Source organism: Scyliorhinus canicula, chromosome 15 (assembly GCF_902713615.1).
Source record: "Scyliorhinus canicula chromosome 15, sScyCan1.1, whole genome shotgun sequence".
Lineage (NCBI taxonomy): Eukaryota > Metazoa > Chordata > Chondrichthyes > Carcharhiniformes > Scyliorhinidae > Scyliorhinus > Scyliorhinus canicula.
This window is the reverse complement of record NC_052160.1, coordinates 88,305,397-88,328,923: the sequence shown is the minus strand read 5'-3', so window position 1 is coordinate 88,328,923 and position 23,527 is coordinate 88,305,397. Positions and strand designations below refer to the sequence as shown.

At 42.7% G+C, this 23,527-nt stretch overlaps 1 protein-coding gene and 1 long non-coding RNA gene across 2 annotated transcripts in view; one reads left to right on the top strand and one right to left on the bottom strand.

Annotated features, from left to right (window-relative positions):
- LOC119978252 (AT-rich interactive domain-containing protein 2-like) overlaps positions 1–18,823 on the bottom strand; it is a 346,118-nt gene extending 327,295 nt beyond the window's left edge. The window contains exons 1-2 of the mRNA XM_038819734.1: positions 18,617–18,823; positions 17,724–17,817 (exon numbers count right to left, since the gene is read on the bottom strand). Coding sequence (XP_038675662.1) covers positions 17,724–17,817; positions 18,617–18,702 — 180 coding nt within the window. The 5' untranslated portion in view covers positions 18,703–18,823. The remainder of the gene's footprint in view (positions 1–17,723; positions 17,818–18,616) is intronic.
- A 126-nt stretch (positions 18,824–18,949) lies between these two features.
- LOC119978254 lies at positions 18,950–20,095 on the top strand. The gene is made up of 2 exons (XR_005463410.1): positions 18,950–19,091; positions 19,315–20,095. It is a non-coding gene; the product is annotated as an uncharacterized LOC119978254 (long non-coding RNA).
- Positions 20,096–23,527: the final 3,432 nt, after the last annotated feature.

Below are 23,527 nucleotides of genomic sequence, written 5' to 3'. Positions count from 1 at the left end.
TACACTTCAATGCTAAATGCTGAAGAGTTTAAAATATCCTAAGAACTTGAAAGTTGCTATAAAAATGCAAGTTCTTTCTTTTTTTCTCTTACATTCTGCAATGTATATGTTGGGATCCAATGTGGCCAAATACATATGAAGGATTTGTAAAACCAGCAAGATGTGTCTATAAGGAACTGAAGAAAATCAACCATGCATATGCAGATACAATTTAAAATCGTGCATTTAACACTCATCCATGTTTAGACAAAAACGTTACATCCAACGTCTCGATACAATCAAATTCTAATTTAATTACTTAAATAAACTATCACGACTATAAACATCAGAAAACCACTCAAATTATTTGGTTTGCGCTGCAATCTTTTTGAATCACATTTCTCCTTTTCACTCCAACCAAGACTCCCATTTGCCAGTTTTTTTTAAAACTAATCCCTCGCACATTCCCTTCCTAAACTGAACAATCTGTCCTCAAAAAAGGAACTTCATCCTTGAAACTCCACATTAAATGACATTTCGACATGCTGAATTTTATTCTTGCTGCCTGCAACCCAGAAGTTTCTTTTTAGTCAGGCCCTTCATCATTCAACCATCTCTATTTATCTAGATTCTGCCCTTTAGCATCTTGTTTTCTCAAATTTCATCGAGAACTGAATTTTAATCCATCTGAATTTTTCCACTCCTTTTACCCACTCTCTTGAATTCGTAGTTCTCCATTCCCAAGTCTGTTCTAACCCTGCTACAAAGGCTATTACTGTTTTATGATGTAACAGCCCAACTTCCAGACGACAATTGCGAACCAACTCCCAATTCCTACCAGCCCACAACTCCATTACCAGTGCCAAACTATTATTTTGGATCTTCGCCGTTCTTTCCCCCCATCCCCCTTAACTTGCTCCTGTTGCACTGAATCAGTCTCTTACCAGTTCTCTATTCTCCATCTCCGCCATCTTGTCCAGTCTCCATATACCTTTCCATTTTTGTGAGCTTCCATTTCTCTTGTGTCAGTCAGGCTTTTTGGCCTCAAAATCTTTGCTACAACATGAAAAGTATAACTCTTCTACACGTCCATTCACGAACCAGGCACTCCACCTCTTACTCAACTCTGATCCAATCAGACTAGCCTGCTGCGATCACACTCCGACATTGAGGAGTTCATTTTTTTATATGGAGGAAGTCCATAGACATAGAAGTGGCTGAGGGGCCCGTTCTGTGCTGTATTTTTCTATGTTCTATACAGGTCACGTGGAAAACTTTCATCACAATTTTATTCAGCCTTCACATTACACTGATCAATGTTAACACTATTCTTTCACTCAGATCCTCAGAACTTCATCAACTACACTTCTGATTTCCACCCATCCCTCACCATGATGTAGTATATTACTCTTCCTGGGTCAAATAACTGGCAACAGCTTTCTAAAGAAACCCAAATACCAATGATTCCAAGCTATTTGGATTATGCTTCTTCCCATTTTACTGGGCTAAAATTTCTATCTACAGATCAACCTAACGCCTCTGTTCTGTCCAGAAGTGTCCCTAACCTCATGAGTTGTCCGTCGATTTTCTCCCTCACTGCCACTCTGACCTCTGTCTTTAATCTCCTTGAAAATTTCAACTAAAGTCAACACGAGGTTCATTTGATTTATTCATTTCGTGCCAATTTTGATTCATTTTGTTCCCCACATGCCTGAGCTCTGCACTACCATGTTGCTCAGTCAGAGGCTTGGGGTTTCTGCTTGGTTGTGCTGTTTTGTGGGATGCAATGTTCCACAAATTCATAGAACTCCTACAGAGCTGAAGGAGGTTATTTGGACCATCGAGTCTGCACCGACCATCTGAAAGAGCACCCTACCTAAACCCATTCCCCGCAATCCCACCAAGCTTCAGAAACTAAGGGGCAATTTAGCAAAGACAATCCACCTAACCGGCACATCTTCGCACTGTGGGAGGAAACCGGAGCACCTGGAGGAAACCCACACAGAGAATGTGCAAACTCCACACAGTCACCCAAGACCAGAATTAAACCCGAGTCCCTGGCGCTGTGAGGCAGCGGTGCTAACCACTGTGCCACCATGCCACCCAAATTGTCCAAGTCAGCAAAAAGATGGCATAGTTCCAAATGCAAATTACGGCCAATGCAAATCAAGATTCTGCTATCTTCTGCACTAGTTTAAAAAATGTTGCGCGCGAAGTTTGCTTGACTCAAACTGCCCACGCCCACAGATCAAATAATCCATCACTGCAGATTACCACTAATTCAACTCATTTTGCAGGCACTCAAGGAGGCTCTGAAAACTAAGCGGTTTCTTTTGAGGAAAGGACAATAGAAATGTTATTAAGCTCTGAATTTTTAAAAATATTAAGAAACTGTCCACTGTACCCTAATATAACTAGCAAACAAGTTATTTAAAGTCAGATTACACACCAGATGGACTATACACTCCGATTAAAAACGCTCATGTGATAAGAACCATTTTTAGCCATAATAATCAAACTGCATCAAGTTGCCACTCAAATCAATCAAGCAGTATTTTTAAAAAGTAAAAACATTTCTTTAAAAGTATTATACTCAAAAACATTGCCTAATGGCGATGGCCCATGGAAGATTTTGCATTCTGGAAATTAGTTTGGGAATAAGCTTGAAAAAAAAAAGAAAAATTCTCAAAAGTAATGCAATTTTGGCCATGATTTAAGTCCTGAACATAACTGCACCTAACTTCTTTTCCTCTCGAGGCCAATTTCCCCTCCATTTTCCATTGATCCCGGATGTGTCTACTTTTTTTCTATATGCCTCTTACTGCCCAATCTTACACCATCAATCAGCACATTCAAACAACATTTCAGCACAAGCTTCATATACTCCCCGATGTCATTTGTCAATTTTCTTATTTGGTTCCAACAATGTTTTTCCTTCAACTGTCTGATTATTACACAATTACTGTGATAATCTTCAAAAACCATAAAATCTTATTTTCACTTGAGAAAAATAACCCAAAACCCATGCAGTTCACTGCTAAAAAGAACATTGCCACTAATCGGTTTAAAATAAGCCCCCTGAATGTTAAGGCAAAAAAAAGGGAAACGTATGCCTGATACAAAGAGCTGAACACTTCAGAAAACCTTGATTGATACAGAAAGTGTATGGGTGAAATTAAAAGGGAAATTCGGAAGGCAAAGATAGGGCACGGAAAGTGAATTCAAGAAAAATCCAAAAGAGCAAGGAGATAACTAAGGGCCTATTAGGTACCAAAACGGTAACTTACATGGGAACACTTTGTGACCATCTTCATAAAGGAGGAAGCCAATTATGATATCATAGTTAAGGAAGAATGTGAAATATTGAATGAGATAAATATTGTATATGGGGAAATATGAAAGCTTTTCGCCCCCACAACCCATATCAATCGATAGCCACGGCCAGGTGAAAAATATACCAGGTTGTTGGGGGGGGGGGGGGGGATTGTGGAGGTTCTGATTTTCATATTTCAACCCTCCCTGGCTACAGCAGTAATATCAGAGAATTAGAAGACTACCAACGTACAGCAGTAAAAGGGAGGAAGGAATAATGCAAGTAATTAAAAAAAGCCAATTAGTTTAACTTCAGTTGTGGACAAATTACTGAAATCAATTCTGAGGAACATGTGAACTTTCATTTAGTAAGGCATAAATTGGGGGCAGCACGGTGGCTAGCATTGCTGCCTCATGGTGCCGAGGTCCCAGGTTTGATCCAGGCTCTCGGTCACTGTCCGTGTGGAGTTTGCACATTCTCCCTATGTTTGCGTGGGTTTTGCCCCCACAACCCAAAGATGTGCAGGGTAGATGGATTGGCCACGCTAAATTGCCCCTTAATTGGAAAAAGTGAATTGGGTACTCTAAATTTAAAAAAAAGCAAGGCATAAATTAATCAACGAAAGTCAGCATGAATTTGTTCATGGAAGGTGGTATCTGACATGATTGAATTTTGAGAACATGACAAGTAGGGCCGATGAGGTCAATGTGGTGGATGTGGGCCACATGGGTTTCAGCAAGGCACCATGCATGCACAGTTGTAAGCTGACGGTAGACCCAGGTTAATGGCCACGATCGCTATTGGAGCACTATGAAGCAGGGTGCATGTGTAGCTGCTAACAGAAAGGGGGGCAATGTGCAGCAGAGCTCAGTCATGATCATCATTGCCCGCAAGCAGGAGATAAATATTGTATGAGGGGAAGTATTTCGCCCCCAGAACCCAAACGAATCGATTGCCACACCCATGTGAAATTACTATCCTGATCTGACAGTGATGGATTTTGGAAACTCCTTTTACAAGTGAGTTAGAAGGAATAACACACAGCCAACGCAAACCAAGAGAAATATTTGTCTCTTCTGAATTTCTATCCTGGACTGACTGTGATGATTATGGAAACACCTTTTAGAAGGGAAGGATTTGCATGTGGGGCAGTCATGTTGATAAGTGTTGCTAAACTCTGTCTCACTATCCCAGTAATGTAAGTGGATTTCAGGTTGCTGCGAGTGCTAGATTACATTGCCTCTCCTCATTCGTCGCCCCTCACCCCCGCCTTCTGCCGAGCTTCAGGTTGCATGCTCCTGCAGTGACATCATTCGATTTCAGCACGTGCACAGGCCAGTGCAAACGTGCAGAGAGGAATTGGCGGAAATATTGCATGGCCATATTGTATTGGCAGGACACAGTCATAAAAATAAAAGCCCTTGAAATCCAAGGGCAAGTGGCAAAAATTAGATCCAAAATTGGCATAGAGGCAGGTTGACATTTTTTTTACAATTGGGTTGACTTAACCAAGGTGCATAAAATTGGAAAGGGTCTAGATAGAATAAATAGGAATGCCCTATTTCCTAGCAGAGGCGTCAAACCCAGGGACGTAAATTCAAAGCAATTTGTTGGAATGGGGGAGGAAACAGTGTGGGCGCTGTCGGAAAGGTGGTGGAAACTCTCATCACATTGAAACGATATTTGGATGTCTACCTGAAGAGATGTAACCTGCAGGATTACGAAACAAGTGCAGGAAGGAGAGATCAGGTTGGGTAGCTCTATGTCAAACTGGCATGGACACAATGGGTTGGATGGCCTCCTTCTGCCTTGTAAATTTTCTATGATTCTACCATCAGGTGGCAAAGATGTGCAATATTTCTCAAATTCCCACTTGGTCTCCATCGTTCTTGCCTTCTTTTAACTTGCTGCTTGCTCCACAACCGCTACTACCCAACCTTATAAAATTAATAGATCTAACTCCAGCATTGCCAAACCCCAAACTCAACCTCCAAATTAACTCTACTGTAGACCCATGCTTCATATGCTCCCCACTGTCCTATTACACCTTTAATCATTTCCCTTTTGTTTTTGCAAAACAATGCAAGAAATGCGTTTGTCACATTTGTAGTATTACTCGAAAATTTATGTCACAGCAAAAGTAAAACAGAAAAGATTTACAATGCGCCAGTAGAAAATACCCGACTACAGAAATCATTTAAAAATTATTTAAAATGTAACGCTCGACTTACCTCTAACTGACCTGAAGATCGCAGAGAACAATTAGCCTCTAATTAATTCAGAAAACCAGAACGATGTTACACAGCAAACCTAGCATGTTGCTGTCTTATGATGGATATACTCTCTGACTTATAGCGAGAACTCCCATAGGAGATCGCTAGCAACCACATAAAGCATAGATTTCCTACAGTGCAGGAGGCCCGTCAGCCAATCGAATCTGCACTAACCCTCTGAAATAGCACCCTACCTAGGGCCACACCCTGCCCTATCGCCTTTACACCACCTTACCTACACACCCTTGGACATTAGGGGGAAATTTAGCATGGCCAATCCGCCTAACCTGCACATCTTTGGACTGTGGGAGGAAACTGGAGCACACGGAGGAAACCCATTCAGACTCGGGGAGAAAGTGTAAACAGTCACCCAAGGCCGGAATTGAACCCGGGTCCCTGGCACTGTGAGGCAGCAGTGCTAACCACTGTGCCATGCTGCAAGTCAAAGATAATAAACAGCCAAATTGCCACTAAAACCCCAAATTTCAGTTCAATCCTGAATCCTGCTGGATTTCAGTGTCCCCAATGTTTTTGCCTCAAACATTTGACAAGTTTCTACCAATATCCATTTTAATTTACTTAATATTAATTTAAATGTATATATTTTCTTGCCATACTTTTTTGCCTTAACTCGGAAGTAGTACTTTGTGTTTACCTTTACAGATAATATGAAATCCATCTTAAAACTGCACTTTCACATTTCTCTGCACCCCCATAATCCTAATCCCTTGTAAAATCACAAGTTAATTAGGAACGGTAATTTGATCCAACGTGAGCATTAATCAGAAAAATTGTATAGTTCCACCCAATGCAGTATCCGACTCTTTCTTTAATAATTCCAGGGTTGTGCCTCCACGACTGCACCAGATTATTTCAGGTATTATAATTGTCTGTAAAGATCACCTTCCCTGACATCTTTCCCAAATATGCCTTTAACTAGTTTGAATTGGAGTTTATTGCTAAACTGTCATAATTAGTCTTGAAATAATATCCCAAATGTAATGCTTCCCTATTGTTTACTACCTTAAATATCTCAATACGGTCCTTAATCAGTCCCTTTCTTTTAATTCTCAAAAGCTCCAGCTTCTCCAAAGTTTCCTCACACAACTAAGCCATTAGAAAATAAACTTGTGGGTACTTGACACCTTCTCCAGTAGTCATTGACCAAAATTGGACACAGTATTCAAGGTTTGATGTCAACAGATTACTGAGGCTTGGGTTGGATTGCTTGCAATATATACTGTAGCATTTTACTTGATTTTTTTGATGGCAAAACCTGCCCAGTCACTACTTAGAAGCATCAAGTCTACCAGGAACCCAAGATTTTATATAACTCTTCAGCCGTAGGAGTGTTGCTCTATTTTTCTCTATGTATTACTCTTATCCATCCATATTAACTGTCATCTGCCATTGTTCTGCCCATTTATTTATGTTTCTCGAGCGGTTTCGCCTAATTTGGCATCAGATATAGTTCGAGTACATTAGATGGGTCATTCTTTGTACAATGTGTGCAGGAGGGTTTCCTGACACAATATGTTGACAGGCCAACAAGAGGCGAGGCCACATTGGATTTGGTTTTGGGTAATGAACCAGGCCAGGTGTTAGATCTGGAGGTAGGTGAGCACTTTGGAAACAGTGACCACAATTCGGTGACCTTTACGTTAGTGATGGAAAGGGATAAGTATACCCCGCAGGGCAAGAGTTATAGCTGGGGGAAGGGCAATTATGATGCCATTAGACATGACTTAGGATGTGTTGGTTGGAGAAGTAGGCTGCAAGGGTTGGGCACACTGGATATGTGGAGCTTGTTCAAGGAACAGCTATTGCATGTTCTTGATAAGTACGTACCAGTCAGGCAGGGAGGAAGGGGTCGAGCGAGGGAACTGTGGTTTACCAAAGAAGTGGAATCTCTTGTTAAGAGGAAGAAGGAGGCCTATGTGATGATGAGGCATGAAGTTTCAGTTGGGGCGCTTGATAGTTACAAGGAAGCGAGGAAGGATCTAAAGAGAGAGCTGAGACGAGCAAGGAGGGGACATGAGAAGTCTTTGGCAGGTAGGATCAAGGAAAACCCAAAAGCTTTCTATAGGTATGTCAGGAATAAAAGAATGACTAGGGTAAGAGTAGGGCCAGTCAAGGACAGTGGTGGGAAGTTGTGTGTGGAGGCTGAGGAGATAAGCGAGATACTAAATGAATACTTTTCGTCAGTATTCACTCAAGAAAAAGATAATATTGTGGAGGAGAATGCTGAGACCCAGGCTATTAGAATAGATGGCATTGAGGTGCGTAGGGAAGAAGTGTTGGCAATTCTGGACAAGGTGAAAATAGATAAGTCCCCGGGGCCGGATGGGATTTATCCTAGGATTCTCTGGGAAGCCAGGGAAGAGATTGCTGAGCCTTTGGCTTTGATTTTTAGGTCATCATTGGCTACAGGAATAGTGCCAGAGGACTGGAGGATAGCAAATGTGGTCCCTTTGTTCAAGAAGGGGAGTAGAGATAACCCCGGTAACTATAGGCCGGTGAGCCTAACGTCTGTGGTGGGTAAAGTCTTGGAGAGGATTATAAAAGATACGATTTATAATCATCTAGATAGGAATAATATGATTAGGGACAGTCAGCATGGTTTTGTGAAGGGTAGGTCATGCCTCACAAACCTTATCGAGTTCTTTGAGAAGGTGACTGAACAGGTAGACGAGGGTAGAGCAGTTGATGTGGTGTATATGGATTTCAGTAAAGCGTTTGATAAGGTTCCCCACGGTCAGCTATTGCAGAAAATACGGAGGCTGGGGATTGAGGGTGATTTAGAGATGTGGATCAGAAATTGGCTAGTTGAAAGAAGACAGAGAGTGGTAGTTGATGGGAAATGTTCAGAATGGAGTTCAGTTACGAGTGGCGTACCACAAGGATCTGTTCTGGGGCCGTTGCTGTTTGTCATTTTTATAAATGACCTAGAGGAGGGCGCAGAAGGATGGGTGAGTAAATTTGCAGACGACACTAAAGTCGGTGGAGTTGTAGACAGTGCGGAAGGATGTTGCAGGTTACAGAGGGACATAGATAAGCTGCAGAGCTGGGCTGAGAGGTGGCAAATGGAGTTTAATGTGGAGAAGTGTGAGGTGATTCACTTTGGAAAGAATAACAGAAATGCGGAATATTTGGCTAATGGTAAAATTCTTGGTAGTGTGGATGAGCAGAGGGATCTCGGTGTCCATGTACATAGATCCCTGAAAGTTGCCACCCAGGTTGATAGGGTTGTGAAGAAGGCCTATGGTGTGTTGGCCTTTATTGGTAGAGGGATTGAGTTCCGGAGCTATGAGGTCATGTTGCAGTTGTACAAAACTCTAGTACGGCCGCATTTGGAGTATTGCGTACAGTTCTGGTCGCCTCATTATAGGAAGGACGTGGAAGCTTTGGAACGGGTGCAGAGGAGATTTACCAGGATGTTGCCTGGTATGGAGGGAAAATCTTATGAGGAAAGGCTGATGGACTTGAGGTTGTTTTCGTTAGAGAGAAGAAGGTTAAGAGGTGACTTAATAGAGGCATACAAAATGATCAGAGGGTTAGATAGGGTGGACAGCGAGAGCCTTCTCCCGCGGATGGAGGTGGCTAGCACGAGGGGACATAGCCTTAAATTGAGGGGTAATAGATATAGGACAGAGGTCAGAGGTGGGTTTTTTACGCAAAGAGTGGTGAGGCCGTGGAATGCCCTACCTGCAACAGTAGTGAACACGCCAACATTGAGGGCATTTAAAAATTTATTGGATAAGCATATGGATGATACGGGCATAGTGTAGGTTAGATGGCCTTTAGATTTTTTCCATGTCGGTGCAACATCGAGGGCCGAAGGGCCTGTACTGCGCTGTATCGTTCTATGTTCTATGTTCTATCATCAAGGGCAGCGCAGTGGTTAGCACTGCTGCCCACGTCGCCAAGGATCCGGATTCTATCCCGGCCCTGGGTCACTGTCCCTGTGGAGATTGGACATTCTCCCGTGTCTGCATGGATTGGCCACACTAAATTGCTCAATTGAAAAAATAATTGGGTACTCAATTTTTTATTTTTTTTTAAAAACACAAATTTCTGGCTCACCCCAGTCAGTACTTCCCTCTCACACTGGTCAATCTCTTAACTGTCACCCACTTTCCACACTTTGTCAATTTCATATCAATTCAACAACAACCTAGGGGCAGCACAATGGCGCAATGATTAGCACTGCTGCCTCACGCCACCGAGGACCTGGGTTCAATCCTGTCCCAGGTCACTATCAGTGTGGAGTTTGCACATTCTCCCCATGTCTGCATGGGTCTCATCCTCACAACCCAAAGATATGCAGGGTAGGTGAATTGGCCATATTAAATTGTCCCTTAATTGGGTACTGTAAAAAAAAAATTATTTCAACAACAACCTACATTTTATGTAGTGCCTTGAACAGAGTGAACACTTCGTCAAGTGCTTCACATGAGCATTGCCAAACAAAATGTGTCACTAAGTCACAAAAGAGTACCAGGCCGGATGGCCAAAAGTTTGGCCAAGAAGAATCTTAAAACGAGTCGAGAGGCAAACAGTCAAGAGAGGCTAAGGGAGGGAATTCCAGAGCTTGGGGCCTAGGCAGCGGAAGGCAAGGCCACTAGTGGAATTATTAAAAATCGGTGATGTGCAAGAACCACTGAGATCTCAGAGGGTTTAAAGAGCTGAAGAAGTTTACAGATTAGGGAGGGGTAAGGCAAAGAAATAACGTGAAAAGAAGAATGAGAATTTTAAAATTATGGGGTTGCCTTACCAGGAACCAATTTAGGGTAGCAAGGGCATGGGCAATAGGTGAATAGAACTTGTTATATACCAAGGATATGGACAGCAGAGTTCGAATAAGCTTATGTTTACATTGGATGAAAAATGAGAGGTTGTCTAGGAGAGTGTTGAAATTGTCATGTCTACAGACAATGAAGGCCTGGATAAGGGTTTCAGCAGGTGAAATAAAGCAAGGGTTCAGGTGGGTGATCATATGGAGGTAGGCAGTTTCACTGATGACACCGATACCTAATCAGAAGTTTATCTTGGGAGTCAAACATGATATTCAGATTGTGATTGGTCTGGTTCAGTCTCAAGTTATCATGGAATGAGGTTGAAACAGAGGGAGAAAGCTAAGACAATGGGTTTGTTTCTCAATACTTCCTTTGAGGAACTTCCCGCTCCAATGAAAAATATCGGAATCAGAGAGTCAGTGCAGACTCGATGGGCCAATTGGCTCCTTCTGCACTTTAAGGATTTTATGAATCTGTGGAATCTGACATTGTGTTATTGGTTGGCAGGTTTTAAATGAGAAATAAGGTGGAGAGCCAAGATTAGATCTTCTGGGAACTCCACAGTTAATGGTTGAGGAGCAGGAGCCGAAACCATTGCAGGCAAGCCTCGAACTATGATTAGATAGCTAAGAATGCGATCTCTCCCAGATGGGCCACGGAGGAGAGACACTGGAGAATGACATGGTCAACTACACCAAAGCTGGAGACAGGTCAACGAGGAGGAACAGCTTACCATGATCAGTCACTAGGAATACTATTTGTGACTTTGATAAGAGCTGCTTCAGTTCAGTGGCAGAAATTTGATTTGAAAGGTTCAAACATTAGTTTCAGAAAGATGGGCACAGATTTGAAATGCAAATGGGAAGTTGAAGGTGGGGCTTGAAGTTTATAAGGTGAGAGATTGCTTTTTTGAGGGAGGGGTATTGACTACAGATCTGAAGGAGAGAGGGGCAGTACCTGAAGAGAGAGCCATTAATAATATCTGCTAACATGGGGACCAGAAGTGGAAGTTGGGTCAGCAGCAGTTTAATGGGTGGAGAGTCCTAGGGGATTTTAGGAGTACTGTGGTAAGAGCCTTTGAGAAAGTTTAGTCCGATGGGCTAGGTGAAGGGAGGGAATTAGCAGAAGAGCTGGCCTCGATCTTAGTAACAAAGACGTCCATAGGCTTCTCCCACTTCTTGTGATGTGGGCAGAGGGAGCAGGGGACAGTGGTTTAGGATGACAATTTGTGGTGGAGAAGTCAGGGATTACCTTTGCATTCCAGGATGACCTTAGAATAATGAGCAGTGTTGGCAGAGGATCCAATCATGGTTGTGTGGTCTAGCCAAATCCTGCAATGAGCAGCTAAACAATTGTCTGCTCTGTATGTTTAAGTCTCTATTTCTTGGAGGGACCAGGGTAAGAGGCTCGTGAACCACGGCATCAAAAGTGAAGGAGAGGGTGCGACTGATCAGATGGTTAACTGCTGAAATAAATCTAAAAGGCTTGCAGGCCAGTCACCTCCGGTGGGAGGAGGGGAGCAACAGAAGGAAATAAGTTTGTTTGGGGGGGGGGGGGTGTTTGGCATGATGGCAATAGCAAAGCCATATGAGATAGTATGGTCAAAGAGGTAGCCATGGGTAGTGGTGGCAATGGACACCGAGAAGGCCTTTGACCGGGTGGAGTGGAACTATCCATGGGAGGTGCTCGGACGGTTTGGGTTCGGGGAGGGATTGGTGGATTGGATCAAATTATTATATCAGGCCCCGAGGGCCAGCGTCAGGACTAACAGAGAAGTGTCGGAGTACTTTAGGTTGTACCGAGGGACCAGACAGGGCTGCCCGCTCTCCCCGCTGCTGTTTGCGCTGGCCATAGAGCCGCTGGCAATTGCGCTGAGAGCCGCAGAGGGATGGAAGGGGATGGTATGGGGCGGGGTAGAACATAGGGTCTCTCTTTACACAGATGACCTGCTCCTGTACGTGTCGGACCCAGTGACCGGGATGGGAAGTATACTGGGAATGCTGAGGAAGTTCGGCCAGTTCTCAGGATACAAATTAAATATGGCCAAGAGTGAAATATTTGTGGTACAGGCAAGGGGCCAGGAGAACAAATTGAGGGCTACCGTTTAGGCTGGTTGAGGAAAATTTCCGGTATTTGGGAATCCAGGTGGCACGAGACTGGGGCAGGCTGCACAAGTTAAATTTGGCCAGGGTGGTGGAGCAAATGAAGAGAGAGTTTCGGAGATGGGATGCACTCCCGCTGTCGCTGGCAGGGAGGGTGCAGACTGTAAAGATGACAATCCTACCTAGATTTCTGTTTATTTTTCAGTGCCTCCCGATCTTTATCCCACAGTCCTTCTTCAAAAGAGTTAACAAGGTGATCATGAGCTTTGTCTGGGCGGGAAAATCCCCGCGGGTGAAGAAGGCGATGTTGGAGAGGAACTGCAGCGAGGGAGGGCTGGCTTTGCCGAGTCTGATTAATTATTACTGGGCGGCCAACATCGCTATGATAAGGAAGTGGATGGTGGGTACAGGGTCTATCTGGGAGCGGGTGGAGGCGGCTTCGTGCAGGGGCTCCAGCTTGGCAGCCCTGGTCACGGCTCCTCTACCGCTGCCGCCGGCCAAGTACACCACCAGCCCGGTAGTGGTGGCGACCCTGCGGATATGGGGCCAGTGGAGGAGGCATGTAGGGGAGACGGGGGCGTCGGTTTGGGCGCCAATCTGCAACAACCATCGGTTTGCCCCCGGGAGTATGGATGGGGTGTTCCGAGTATGGCGGCGGGCGGGGGTGGGAGGGTGGGTGATATGTTCCTGGAAGGGAGCTTTGAAGCCAGGCTGGGGACTCGCAATTTTTGGGGTGACAGTGGAGCCGGGAGTGCAGGAGGCGATAGAGGCCTGGGTCCTGGCCTTTGCGTCCCTAGTAGCCCGGTGGAGGATCTTGCTCCAACGGAAGGATGCGAGGCCCCCCAAGCGTGGAGGCCTGGATCTCGGATATGGCGGGGTTCATTAAATTGGAGAGGGTGAAATTTGCCCTGAGGGGATCAGTACAAGGGTTTTTCAGGCGCCTTGAGGGGATCTGTACAGGGGTTCGCCCGGGGGTGGCAACCATTTATTGACTTCTTTGCGGGACAGTGAGCGTCAGCAGGGGGTGGGGGGGGAGGGGAGGGGGGTAGAGTAGAGTAGAGTAGGAGGGAAAAAATGGCGGGTAGTACCGGTGGGAGAGGAGCGGGCTTGTGCAGTATGTTACGATTGAAGTATTGAAAGTACATGGATGTTTGCACATTTTTGCCTTTTTTGCTTTCTTTCTGTTGATGTCTGTAACTGTTTACAAAGCCAAAAACTACCTCAATAAAATTGTTTATTAAAAAAAAAGAGGTAGCCATGGAGATCAGGGAGGGTAGATGGACAATGAATTTGGATAACTAAGAGCTTGGTGAGTGGATATGGAGGGAAAACAAAGAACTTGATGAGTGGAGATGGAGGATTTAAAAAAACCAGGATAAGAAATTGTTTGAATCTCCGCTGAACTGAGGTAATGCAGTAGCCTATGATACGGAACCCTGTCAAATGCTTTTTGGAAGTCTAGGTACACAATACCTGGAATGTCACCCCTCAAAACAACTGATAAATAAATCTCAAGTTGTCAATTACTTGTCTGGTAAATTCACTGCCTAGGAGAATAGTACGTATGACAGATCACATTCAGCTTTGTGCTAGTTTAGCCGATAACAGCTTTGACAATACTGAGAATACAACAGTGGGTTACCATGCCCCTAAACGGGAACAAAAATCAGATGTATCCCACCTGATTACAATGCAACTATATCTGCTGGGAAGTATGCCTTTGCAGACATCAACTGAGAACAGATTTAGGTACAGTGCCATTCCTTGTACAGTCTCATTGACCAAGGGCTGCCAATGCCCAAAGAACTGCAATGGCGAGTCAGTCAGTAAGTTCAGGAAATAAAAGAAAGGGAGATTTTCTTTTAATGCTCCCAAATGTACAGATGTTGCAAGTGTGAGCTTGGAGGTTTGCTGTGTCAATCAGAAATTTAAACGTGTACATTCTCCCCGTGGTCTGCGTGGGTTTCACTCCCGAAGTTAGATGGATTGGCCATACTAAATTGCCCCTTAATTGGAAAAAAAAATTGGGTACTCTAAATTTATTTTAAAATAAATAAATTTAAACTGGGAATGTGACCAAAGGCATTTGGAAAACAGCCCAAGAAAGGGCATTTTGTCCCCTCTTAAATTGCAAAAGAAGTTGATGATAGCCAACCCAACAGGGCCCCACAGCAATACAGTTTACACACTTCTTCTACCCAGTCCTAGCCCCTTGCCCTCCCTACCCTCATATCCATAAAAATATGAACTTCCACCAATTCTTAATGTCAGCATTTTGTATCAAACTGACATTTTTCAATTACGTACCTGACATGGAGCAGGCCAAAATGCTAAATGTATCAAAAATGGCCAAAAGAGGCTCCCAGGATAAGGGGGGGGGGGGGGGGGGGGGGGGGGGGGGAGCTTCCAGAAAATGCACAAGTTGTATAAATTGTGTTAGCTCTTTTGATCAATCTAGATCATTGTCTAATACATAGCTCCAGATAGAAACACAAATTCATGCCTTCAAGTTAGAGTATAGTTATTGAACAACAGCTTTGCCTATGAAAACAGTACACACAAGATCAAGACTTTTCTTTAAATGCTGCATTAAATCATATATACCATACTAAATTACCAAGTTATACACTCACCAAAAAACAAAATACGTAAATATGGCTTCCTTACATTTCAATATTTGGGAACCCTACAGCGCCTTTTTGCCCCCCCAATCTGAATCAGTAAGTTACACTATGTAAGCACAATCAGATTGCTGATAAAAGCAAATGACAATGGATGCTGGAATCTGAATATTGATTGTTTGGCATCATTAACTCTGTCCCCCTACACGACAGGAGGCCATTCAGCCCATCAAGTCTGCACCAACCCTCTAAAAGGAGTACCTTACCTAGGCCCACTCACTCCCCTACCGTGTCCTAATAGTCCCTCCTAACCTGCACATCTTTGGACCATGGGAGGAAACTGGAGCACCCAGAGGAAATCCACTCAGACACAGGGAGAACATGGAAACCACAGTCGCCAACGGCTAAAATCAAACCTAGGTTTCTGGCACTGTGAGGCAGTAATGCTGACCACTGTGCCATCGTGCCGCCCTCGGCCTCCAACACACACTGCAGTGAAATTATTTCAAGATGTCAGGCAGATGATACCAAGCTCTACCTCACTGCACACTCTCTTGATCCTACCACTGTCTCCTGCTGTTCCCCCCCCCCCCCCAAATGAACTGAAATTTCCTCCAGTTAAACATCAGAAAGCTGACAGCCATCGACTATGGTCCTCCACAAACTCTGCTTTTTGCCTTCCCTTGCAATGGTCTCAAGCTGAACTAAATTGTTGTGACCGAGTTCGTTTCTTTGACCCCCCTCATTCTTTCAAATCACAAAGCCTGTCTGCCTTGTAACATTCTCAGTCTTCGCCATCTTAGCACATCTGCTGCCCATGTCTGTGGCTCCAAACTCCAGAATTCCTTAAAGTCATTTGCCTCTCTTTTAAGATTATCCTTAAAACTTACAACTTTTCATTTGCCCAATATCCCATTATGCAACTCAGTGTCTGATTTTGTTAGATAAAACCCATGTGAAGATGCTTGGGGTGTGTCCCTATGTTAAAGGTGCTATATAAATGCAAGTTGCTGTTGTTGATCTCTAGGCATAACCATTTCAATGCTCTCCTAGCCAGTATATCATCTTCAATCCACTATAAATCCAACTCGTCCAAAGTTCTACTACCCACATCCTGACTCGTATCAAATCCTGTTCATTCATCATTCTCATGCTTTCAACATGGGCTCCTAATTCAACAATGCCACAAATGTTTAATTATTACCATGTGTCAAAATCATACCATTTCTCCCTCTCTGATCTCTTTCAGCCCTCCAACCCTTCTTGAACTTTCTATTCTATATCACTGCAAATGTTTGCATCCATTCCAGGTAATAAAATCACCTCATCCACTGAAGCTATGCTAGTTTCTTGTAACGTGCAAAGTGCAGATATTACTCCAACTATTGCAATAAAAATACAAGTCAAAAAGCAATCTTAGTTTGTTCAAGTGAATACTAACTTGCCCAATCCCAACTCAGCTAGTTAAAAAAGAAACCAAAATTGCCCTCCAGCCCATATTTGAAGGAAGAATTGGGGAGGCTTCATGCAGTTGTATGATCATTTTATAACAAATAAATTGATTTTATACCATCACTATGCCAGGGTAAATGGGGAAGGAAAATATATCAGTGAAGCTTTCTGTCCATTTTAACAACTAAAATTTTCCAACCCAATATCTGCGAGCAAACACTTTGCTATTCAATTTTCAACTATATAAATATTTAACGTATGGTCTTTAAAATTGTTAATCAAATTCTAAAATGCGAATAAAACCCCTTCAATGGTCTTAAATGCCTTTTGCTGATTCTTATTTCAATGTATGTTGATTGAGGCCTCCACAAGGCCTAGCTGGGCATGAAGCCTAACAACCGAATTTTTGTTAAACAAATACCCGCGATCTATATAGCCTTTAAGAGCACTGTAACTGCAACAGACGGTTGGATTACAGACTCTCAAGGATCCTCACTGCACTACGTCTCGCTCACATTATTGATGTTACATAGTCGCTAATTTTCAGTTTCATTCACTCGCTCCCTCACTCTTCACTGGGAGAAGGGGCAGGCCTTAAAGGGCTCGCACAAACCGGTCCATTCCGCAAAAACGGGATTATCTTTCAAATAATCACACGAAATAGCTTCCAAAATTGCACAACTGCTGCTTTTCTTAAAATAATGTTTAACAATGTTCTTTTATTTTTAAATATATATATATATTTCTTATATATAGCCGGGTTACGTCCAGTTCATAGTAACAACACTGGAAATCAGTCTTTAAAATAACTATTCAAAATGACGGTTAATTTTCCATAAATGTCAATAACCGTATATAAAAATACTAATTATTGGGGAATCTACAAATATGTTAAGCTGAAAATGTGAAGTAAATGCGAGACTCATTCTACAGCTACATACAAGGCTGAGACCCGAAGATTCCTGACTCTAGTTTGTCAACAATGGAAGCGATTTGTAAAAGAATTAAGTCACACCAACTAATATATATTTTTAAATAAATAAGTCAATGCCAGTGGTAAAGAAAAGTGAAAAAGGAGAGAGAACTAAGAAACAGAGCACGTTTCAATTGGTGGGGCATCAATTATAGCCTTTAATTTATAAAAGGCATCATTATTCAGTATTTTTATTATTGCAAAAATATATTACCTTGGCGAATCCCCCGAGTGAGGTGACTCTGCTGTATAAAGCACTCAAATCCAACTCTCGCCCTCCGATTATTGGGATTTTTCTAAAGGATGTCCTAAAAACATTAAAAATAGGTCTCAGCTATACATGCTTTTAAAGGTTGAAAAGGGAACTTTAATTCGTTAACGCATATCCCACTCAAGTCAGGGGTGATAAAACATGAGGATATAAAAATTATTTGTGTTGTAAATACTGAATGAGGTAGTCTCGAAGTTAGTCATATACTGGTGTCATATCCAGTCACCTAAAAAAAGTTAAATTGTTTAACAGGCGAAAAATGTTTTTTAAAAAGTCTCTAAAAAGGGGAATAAAAAATGTAAAGTATTTTTAAAGTTCTACTTCCAACACACAGCGATGGAGAAAGCCCCCCCCCCCCTCCCCCTTTTACAATGACAGATAATTACAAGAATAGGGCAGTAGAATGTAAAAAAAATGCAATTCCAATCATTTGTCTCAACAACAAAAAATGGAAATGAAAATTGGAGAAAAATACTTCCTTGCCAATAATTACTGCTTGGCACATGGTGGTGAAAGGCGAGAAACGGCAGTTAATGCCCAAGCCTCTCTCTGCTACTCAACTCCCCCCGCTATTTATTTTGAAAGTTTTTTTTTAAAGTTCATATATTTCAGCCTTCACAATCAAAAAGAAAAGCAAAATCCTCGTTCCCTGTCGCCTTTGGTGGATGTCCTGCTACCGAGTGACAAGAGAAAGCCTACGAAGGCCGCTGAATAAAACCACCACATACCTTATCCCTCCCCTTGGTATTATTGTTAAACGGTTAATTCATGTCCAACCCCCCCTCCCGCCGCTGATTAAAAGTTGTATTTATTTTCTGAATATATTTTTTTTTTACCCTTTACTCCTGTGAAAGTGCCGCAGCTCATCCAGGAAACTCCTGCCAGTCCTCAAACCGCCGCTTTTACTCGGAGTTTTAGCCATAATCTTTCTCTCTCTCTCTCTCTCTCTCACACAAATAAACAAAAAATACTCCCCAAATAAATAATAAGGAAAAAAAAAACCCCCAGAAGATCAGATGGGAGAACTCCCGAGATAAATCAATCCTTGTCTGATAGGATTATCATATATTCTCTACTGTCTATCCTTGCTCATCTCCGGAGAGTCGGGCGCCCGAGCCCGAGCCATCGCCGGCCACGACGGGAATTAAAGCGGAGCTTTGAGGGGGGAGGAAAAGGCTTCGCCGAGATCGAAGCCCGGTCACTCTCGGCACGGCAAAGCCGGAGCTCGGTGCCGCTCGTCACACCGGGGGGAGGGTGTTATTTTCTTCCGTCGCTCTGCTATAACAACCCTGCCAGCCTGTGAGGGGGGAGGTGAGATTTTAATCTCCTCATCACCGTCTCTCGCCTGCTTTTTTTCTCTCAAAGGGCCGGGGGTTTTGGCAGGAGTTCGGTTCGTTTCTCTCCATCGGCTCCCGTTCTCTTTTTTTTTGATTGAATTTATATAGATTTTTTTTCGAAACGAATCGAATTTTAATTTTTTTTCAAATTTTTTCTCTTTTTTTCTCTCCCCGTCTCTCTCTCTCTTCCCTCACAGACAATGAAAACCGAGCAGCCGAGCAATTACCCGCCAGAGGGGGGGTCCTGCAATTCCGCAAAACAGCCTGCCGCCATGGCTGCCTTGCCTAGCGCACGCAGGGAGGGCTGGGAGTTGGAGTCAGCCGCCCCGCCGCCAGACGTTGGCGGACAGGGGAGAGGTCGAGGGAGGAAGACTACGACTCCCGGAGTGCCCCAAGCCAGCTGCACCTGATGCTCTGGCCGCCAGACGCCGTTGGAAAGGAGAGCGCAGGCGCCAGGTGCGCGATGGTTCTCGGAAGATGTAGTCTGCGCGCCTAGGAGGCGCGGTTAAAGGAGTCCAGAGTGATAGCGAGGGGTGAGTGTGCGCGTGCGCCCGGCAGCGCTGTAGTTCCCTCGAGCTCCGCAGCCCAACTGACAGACTGGAAGGGAGCGGCGGGATGAACTACAAGCACCGGCATGCAACGCGCACAACTAGTTTGTTGCTTCAAAATGGCAGGATGAGAGGATGCTCGGTTTAGAAACTAATTACTTTACTGAGGACTGTTTGAGTTTTGACTGCGAATAAACGGATTACGCTGAACAGCCAGCAAATCATAAATGTTCCTGTTGGAAATTAGGCTCCTGTCACATCCTTAAATATCGGTGGAATAACACAATACCCATTGGTGTTCAATAGTTGGCAAGTTATTCATGACAGAATAAAGTCAGGCGTCGGTTTCTTGTTTAGTTGTAAACGTTGCATGTTTTGTATCTAAATGTTTCAATGATTATAAATGGATATATGCTCAATTGACTTCTAATAGTGTCTGTATTTCTGTTTTTATTTGCTTTGTACTATAAAAGCTAGTTGAATTGAGGAACTGCTTTTAAAGTGGTCTGAGACGAATGTCAGTTTTATCACCAATCAATGTGATTGGAGTTGTGCTGTTATTTCGGGAGTTCTCCACACAAAGCGCAGAACCGCAATCTTCAACTCTCGCAAATTAAAGGAGCAAACTCGCTTGAGAGTCATACCCTGAAATTGTGTAGTTGCTCATTTTAAACATAACCACTTTTTGATTAATTCTTTTTTATATATAAATGTAGTGTACCCAATTCATTTTTTTCCAATTAAGGGGCAATTTAGTGTGGCCAATCCACCTAGTTTGCACATCTTTTGGGTTGTGGGGGTGAAACCCACGCAAACACTGGGAGAATGTGCAAACTCCACACGGACAGTGACCCAGAGCCGGGATCAAACCTGAGACCTTGGCGCCGTGCTGCCACCACGTTTTGATTAATTCGACATGAAAGAGTATTATATTGGTCACACTAAATGGTTATAGTACAGATGGAGGCCATTCGGCCAAGTGCCTTTGCTGACTGCAAGATTCTAGATTCAAGGTTAGTTCCACTCCCCATACGCTTTCCCTGTGCCCCGCGGGGGCGTTGTTTTCAGATAATTGTCCAATTTCCTTTTGATATCCACGATTGAATCTCTGCATCCACCACATTCTCAGGCAGTGCATTTTCCTTCCTGACATTCAACTGGAATGTAATCTATTAAATTATTGTTTAATTTGGATCGAGGATGGCTATGCGTTGCTAAAATTGTTGAAGCAAAGCAGGGGCGTCGTTTTATAATCCCTTGTTTCAGTTCTTCGTGTTCTCACAGCGGAGGGAGCATATTTTACAAAAGACGTAAAATGCACTTGGTATCTGTGCAGCTGAAAGTGACAGTATTAACAACCCATTTTTAACTTAATAAATTCAATGTTTTGGGATGAATGTTTTGTGCAACATTCGTCCTTTAATATCAAATTTTGTGGTCATTCATCTCCCTTCTGTTTACAGACAAACTAGCTGCTAATGGGATCTATCGGTTTTGGTCAGCGATCAGATTATGAATGTTGGTTTCGTGAATGAGTCCAGATAAAACTCGGTGAAAGGTCGCAGGTTATGAGTATTGTGCCTGTGAGAAAGTGAAAGTTCTGCAAAGACATAATCCCAGAAGAATTGTGACGTGGGATTGCAATCATGTGGATTTAACTGGAATCTTGTAAATTTAGGTTATGAATATGTAGACTTATAACTTAAAGTAAAACAACATGGAAGAATGGAAGTAGGTGTTAATTCCGAAGGATGAGTGTACTGGGTGAATATATTTTTTATATAGTTAATTTAGGGAGGGTGTCAAAGCAGATGTAGAGCACATTGCATCTACTTTAAACTGAATTAATGCACAAAAAGATATATAATTTTTGAAATGTCCCATGCATGTTAGTGACTAATCTGTTGGAATGTGAATTAACCTTGTCCAACAACATTGTAGGAGCACTTTCGCCACCACACAGACCACAGATGTTCAACAAGGCAATTCGCCCCACCGTTATCAGAGAAATTTGGAATGGGCAATGAAGGCCACTTTCTGAGAATGAGTTTAAACTAATACACTTGGTATAACAGTAACTGATTCTAATTTTGTTATTTTTAGTATATGATTGCACACCAGAAAGTCACTGTGGGCGAGGGTGTAGTACAGTTAACAGTCATCAACATTGGAATAGATTCTTTGTGTCAGATCCATATTCTCACTGCCCCATCTCTGTTGATTGTACTGATTTCGATACTAGACCAATGTTAACTCCTGTGCCTCATAATATAATTTATTTTTAAATTGATTTCAAAGGACAAGGTGAAAGGAAACGTTGCTCCACATCTTGAGAAGAGTAACTCCAATTGACAGCTAATGCTTCACAAATGTGCAATTACTATTCCATATAGCTACTCGCCAAATATCTGAATCTAATACCAATGTTATCTTGAAAAAATATTTTGGGGTACTTGTATGTGTGTATATGTGTGTGTATATATATATATAATGATTTGCAATAAATATAACATGTTGTAAGGAGCAGTAACTTTGGGCCTATGGTATCCCAAGGGGCTTTCCTCATGTCATGTCTGAGTCTGTTACAGATTAATTGTTAGAGATCACCGTAATTAGTCAACAACTCTGTTAGAATTGTGTCATGTGACTGCCAGGATGATGGAAGGCAGATGCACCTTTTTTCATTCTGTAATCCCAATGTTCCTGTCAATGACCCGCTACTGAATGATTTTATTGAGATAGAGGGTGCGATTTACTCTGGTCCATGTGGAAGCTGTTGAATCTTCCAACCTATACAATAAATTCAGTTTGGCAGTGAATTTGATCAAATTCTGGAATGAAGCAAATAAATTACCTGAATTTATGGGTATTGCTAAATCCTCAAAATGTTGTACATTTGTTTTAAGCCCCAGTTCCTTGCCCCAGAAACTTTAAAATTGGAGAGGGCAGTGCAAGTTATGTGAAGATAAATTTACCTTTGAATGCAGATATGAATGGTAGACTGTAATAAAGAACAAATAGCAAAACCTGGGGCCACCGAGGGTAAATACATCACACTAACCAATAGTGAAAACAATAACTGCTAAAACCCAATAAAAAGCATTGTCCTTATTTAGAGGAGAATGTAGACTCAACAGGAATCCATAAGGCAATACATTGATTATGATCTGACAGATTAAAACCTTTAAAAGGTTATTCAAATAAAAGTAACTTTTGAAGTCAAAAATCATTCTTGGAGGAAGGATAATTTACAATGTACAGCACATGGTCTGCTGCAGTCTTGTTATGAAGGAGTCAGAAAATACCAATTGTAAAACAATATACGCTCAACTCAAATGAAGACTTAGTTAGGGATACTGGTGGCAACAATATGGAGAGTGGGAAGTAAACCATTGCAGGTTATTCTGTGGCCTCAACCAAATTGGTGGGAATGAAATCAGAAAACTGCAGACCCACACAGCTGGGTGACAGAAGAGGTGTTGGAGCGGAGTTTCAAGGTGAACCATGTCAAAGTCTGCACAGGTCAAAGAGGAGGTATTGTTTACCATTGTGACACTTACTGACGGTAGGTTGTAATTTTGACTTTGGTAAGAGCTGCTTCAGCACTATGATGGGGGTGGAAACCTGATTAGAGAATTTATGAAGAAGATAGGAATGGATTTGGAAGACCACCACACGTTCAAGGGCTTTGGAGAGGAAAGGGTCTTTTGAGATGGGGCACAGTTTTCAGAGCTAGATTTTCAAGACATTTGTTTAGGAGATGGGTGATTTCGATATTTCTAAAGGTGAGAGGGATGGAATTTGATGAGCCCTTTAATATGTCACCTAACACAGAAGCCAGGAAGGGAAGCTGAGTGATCAG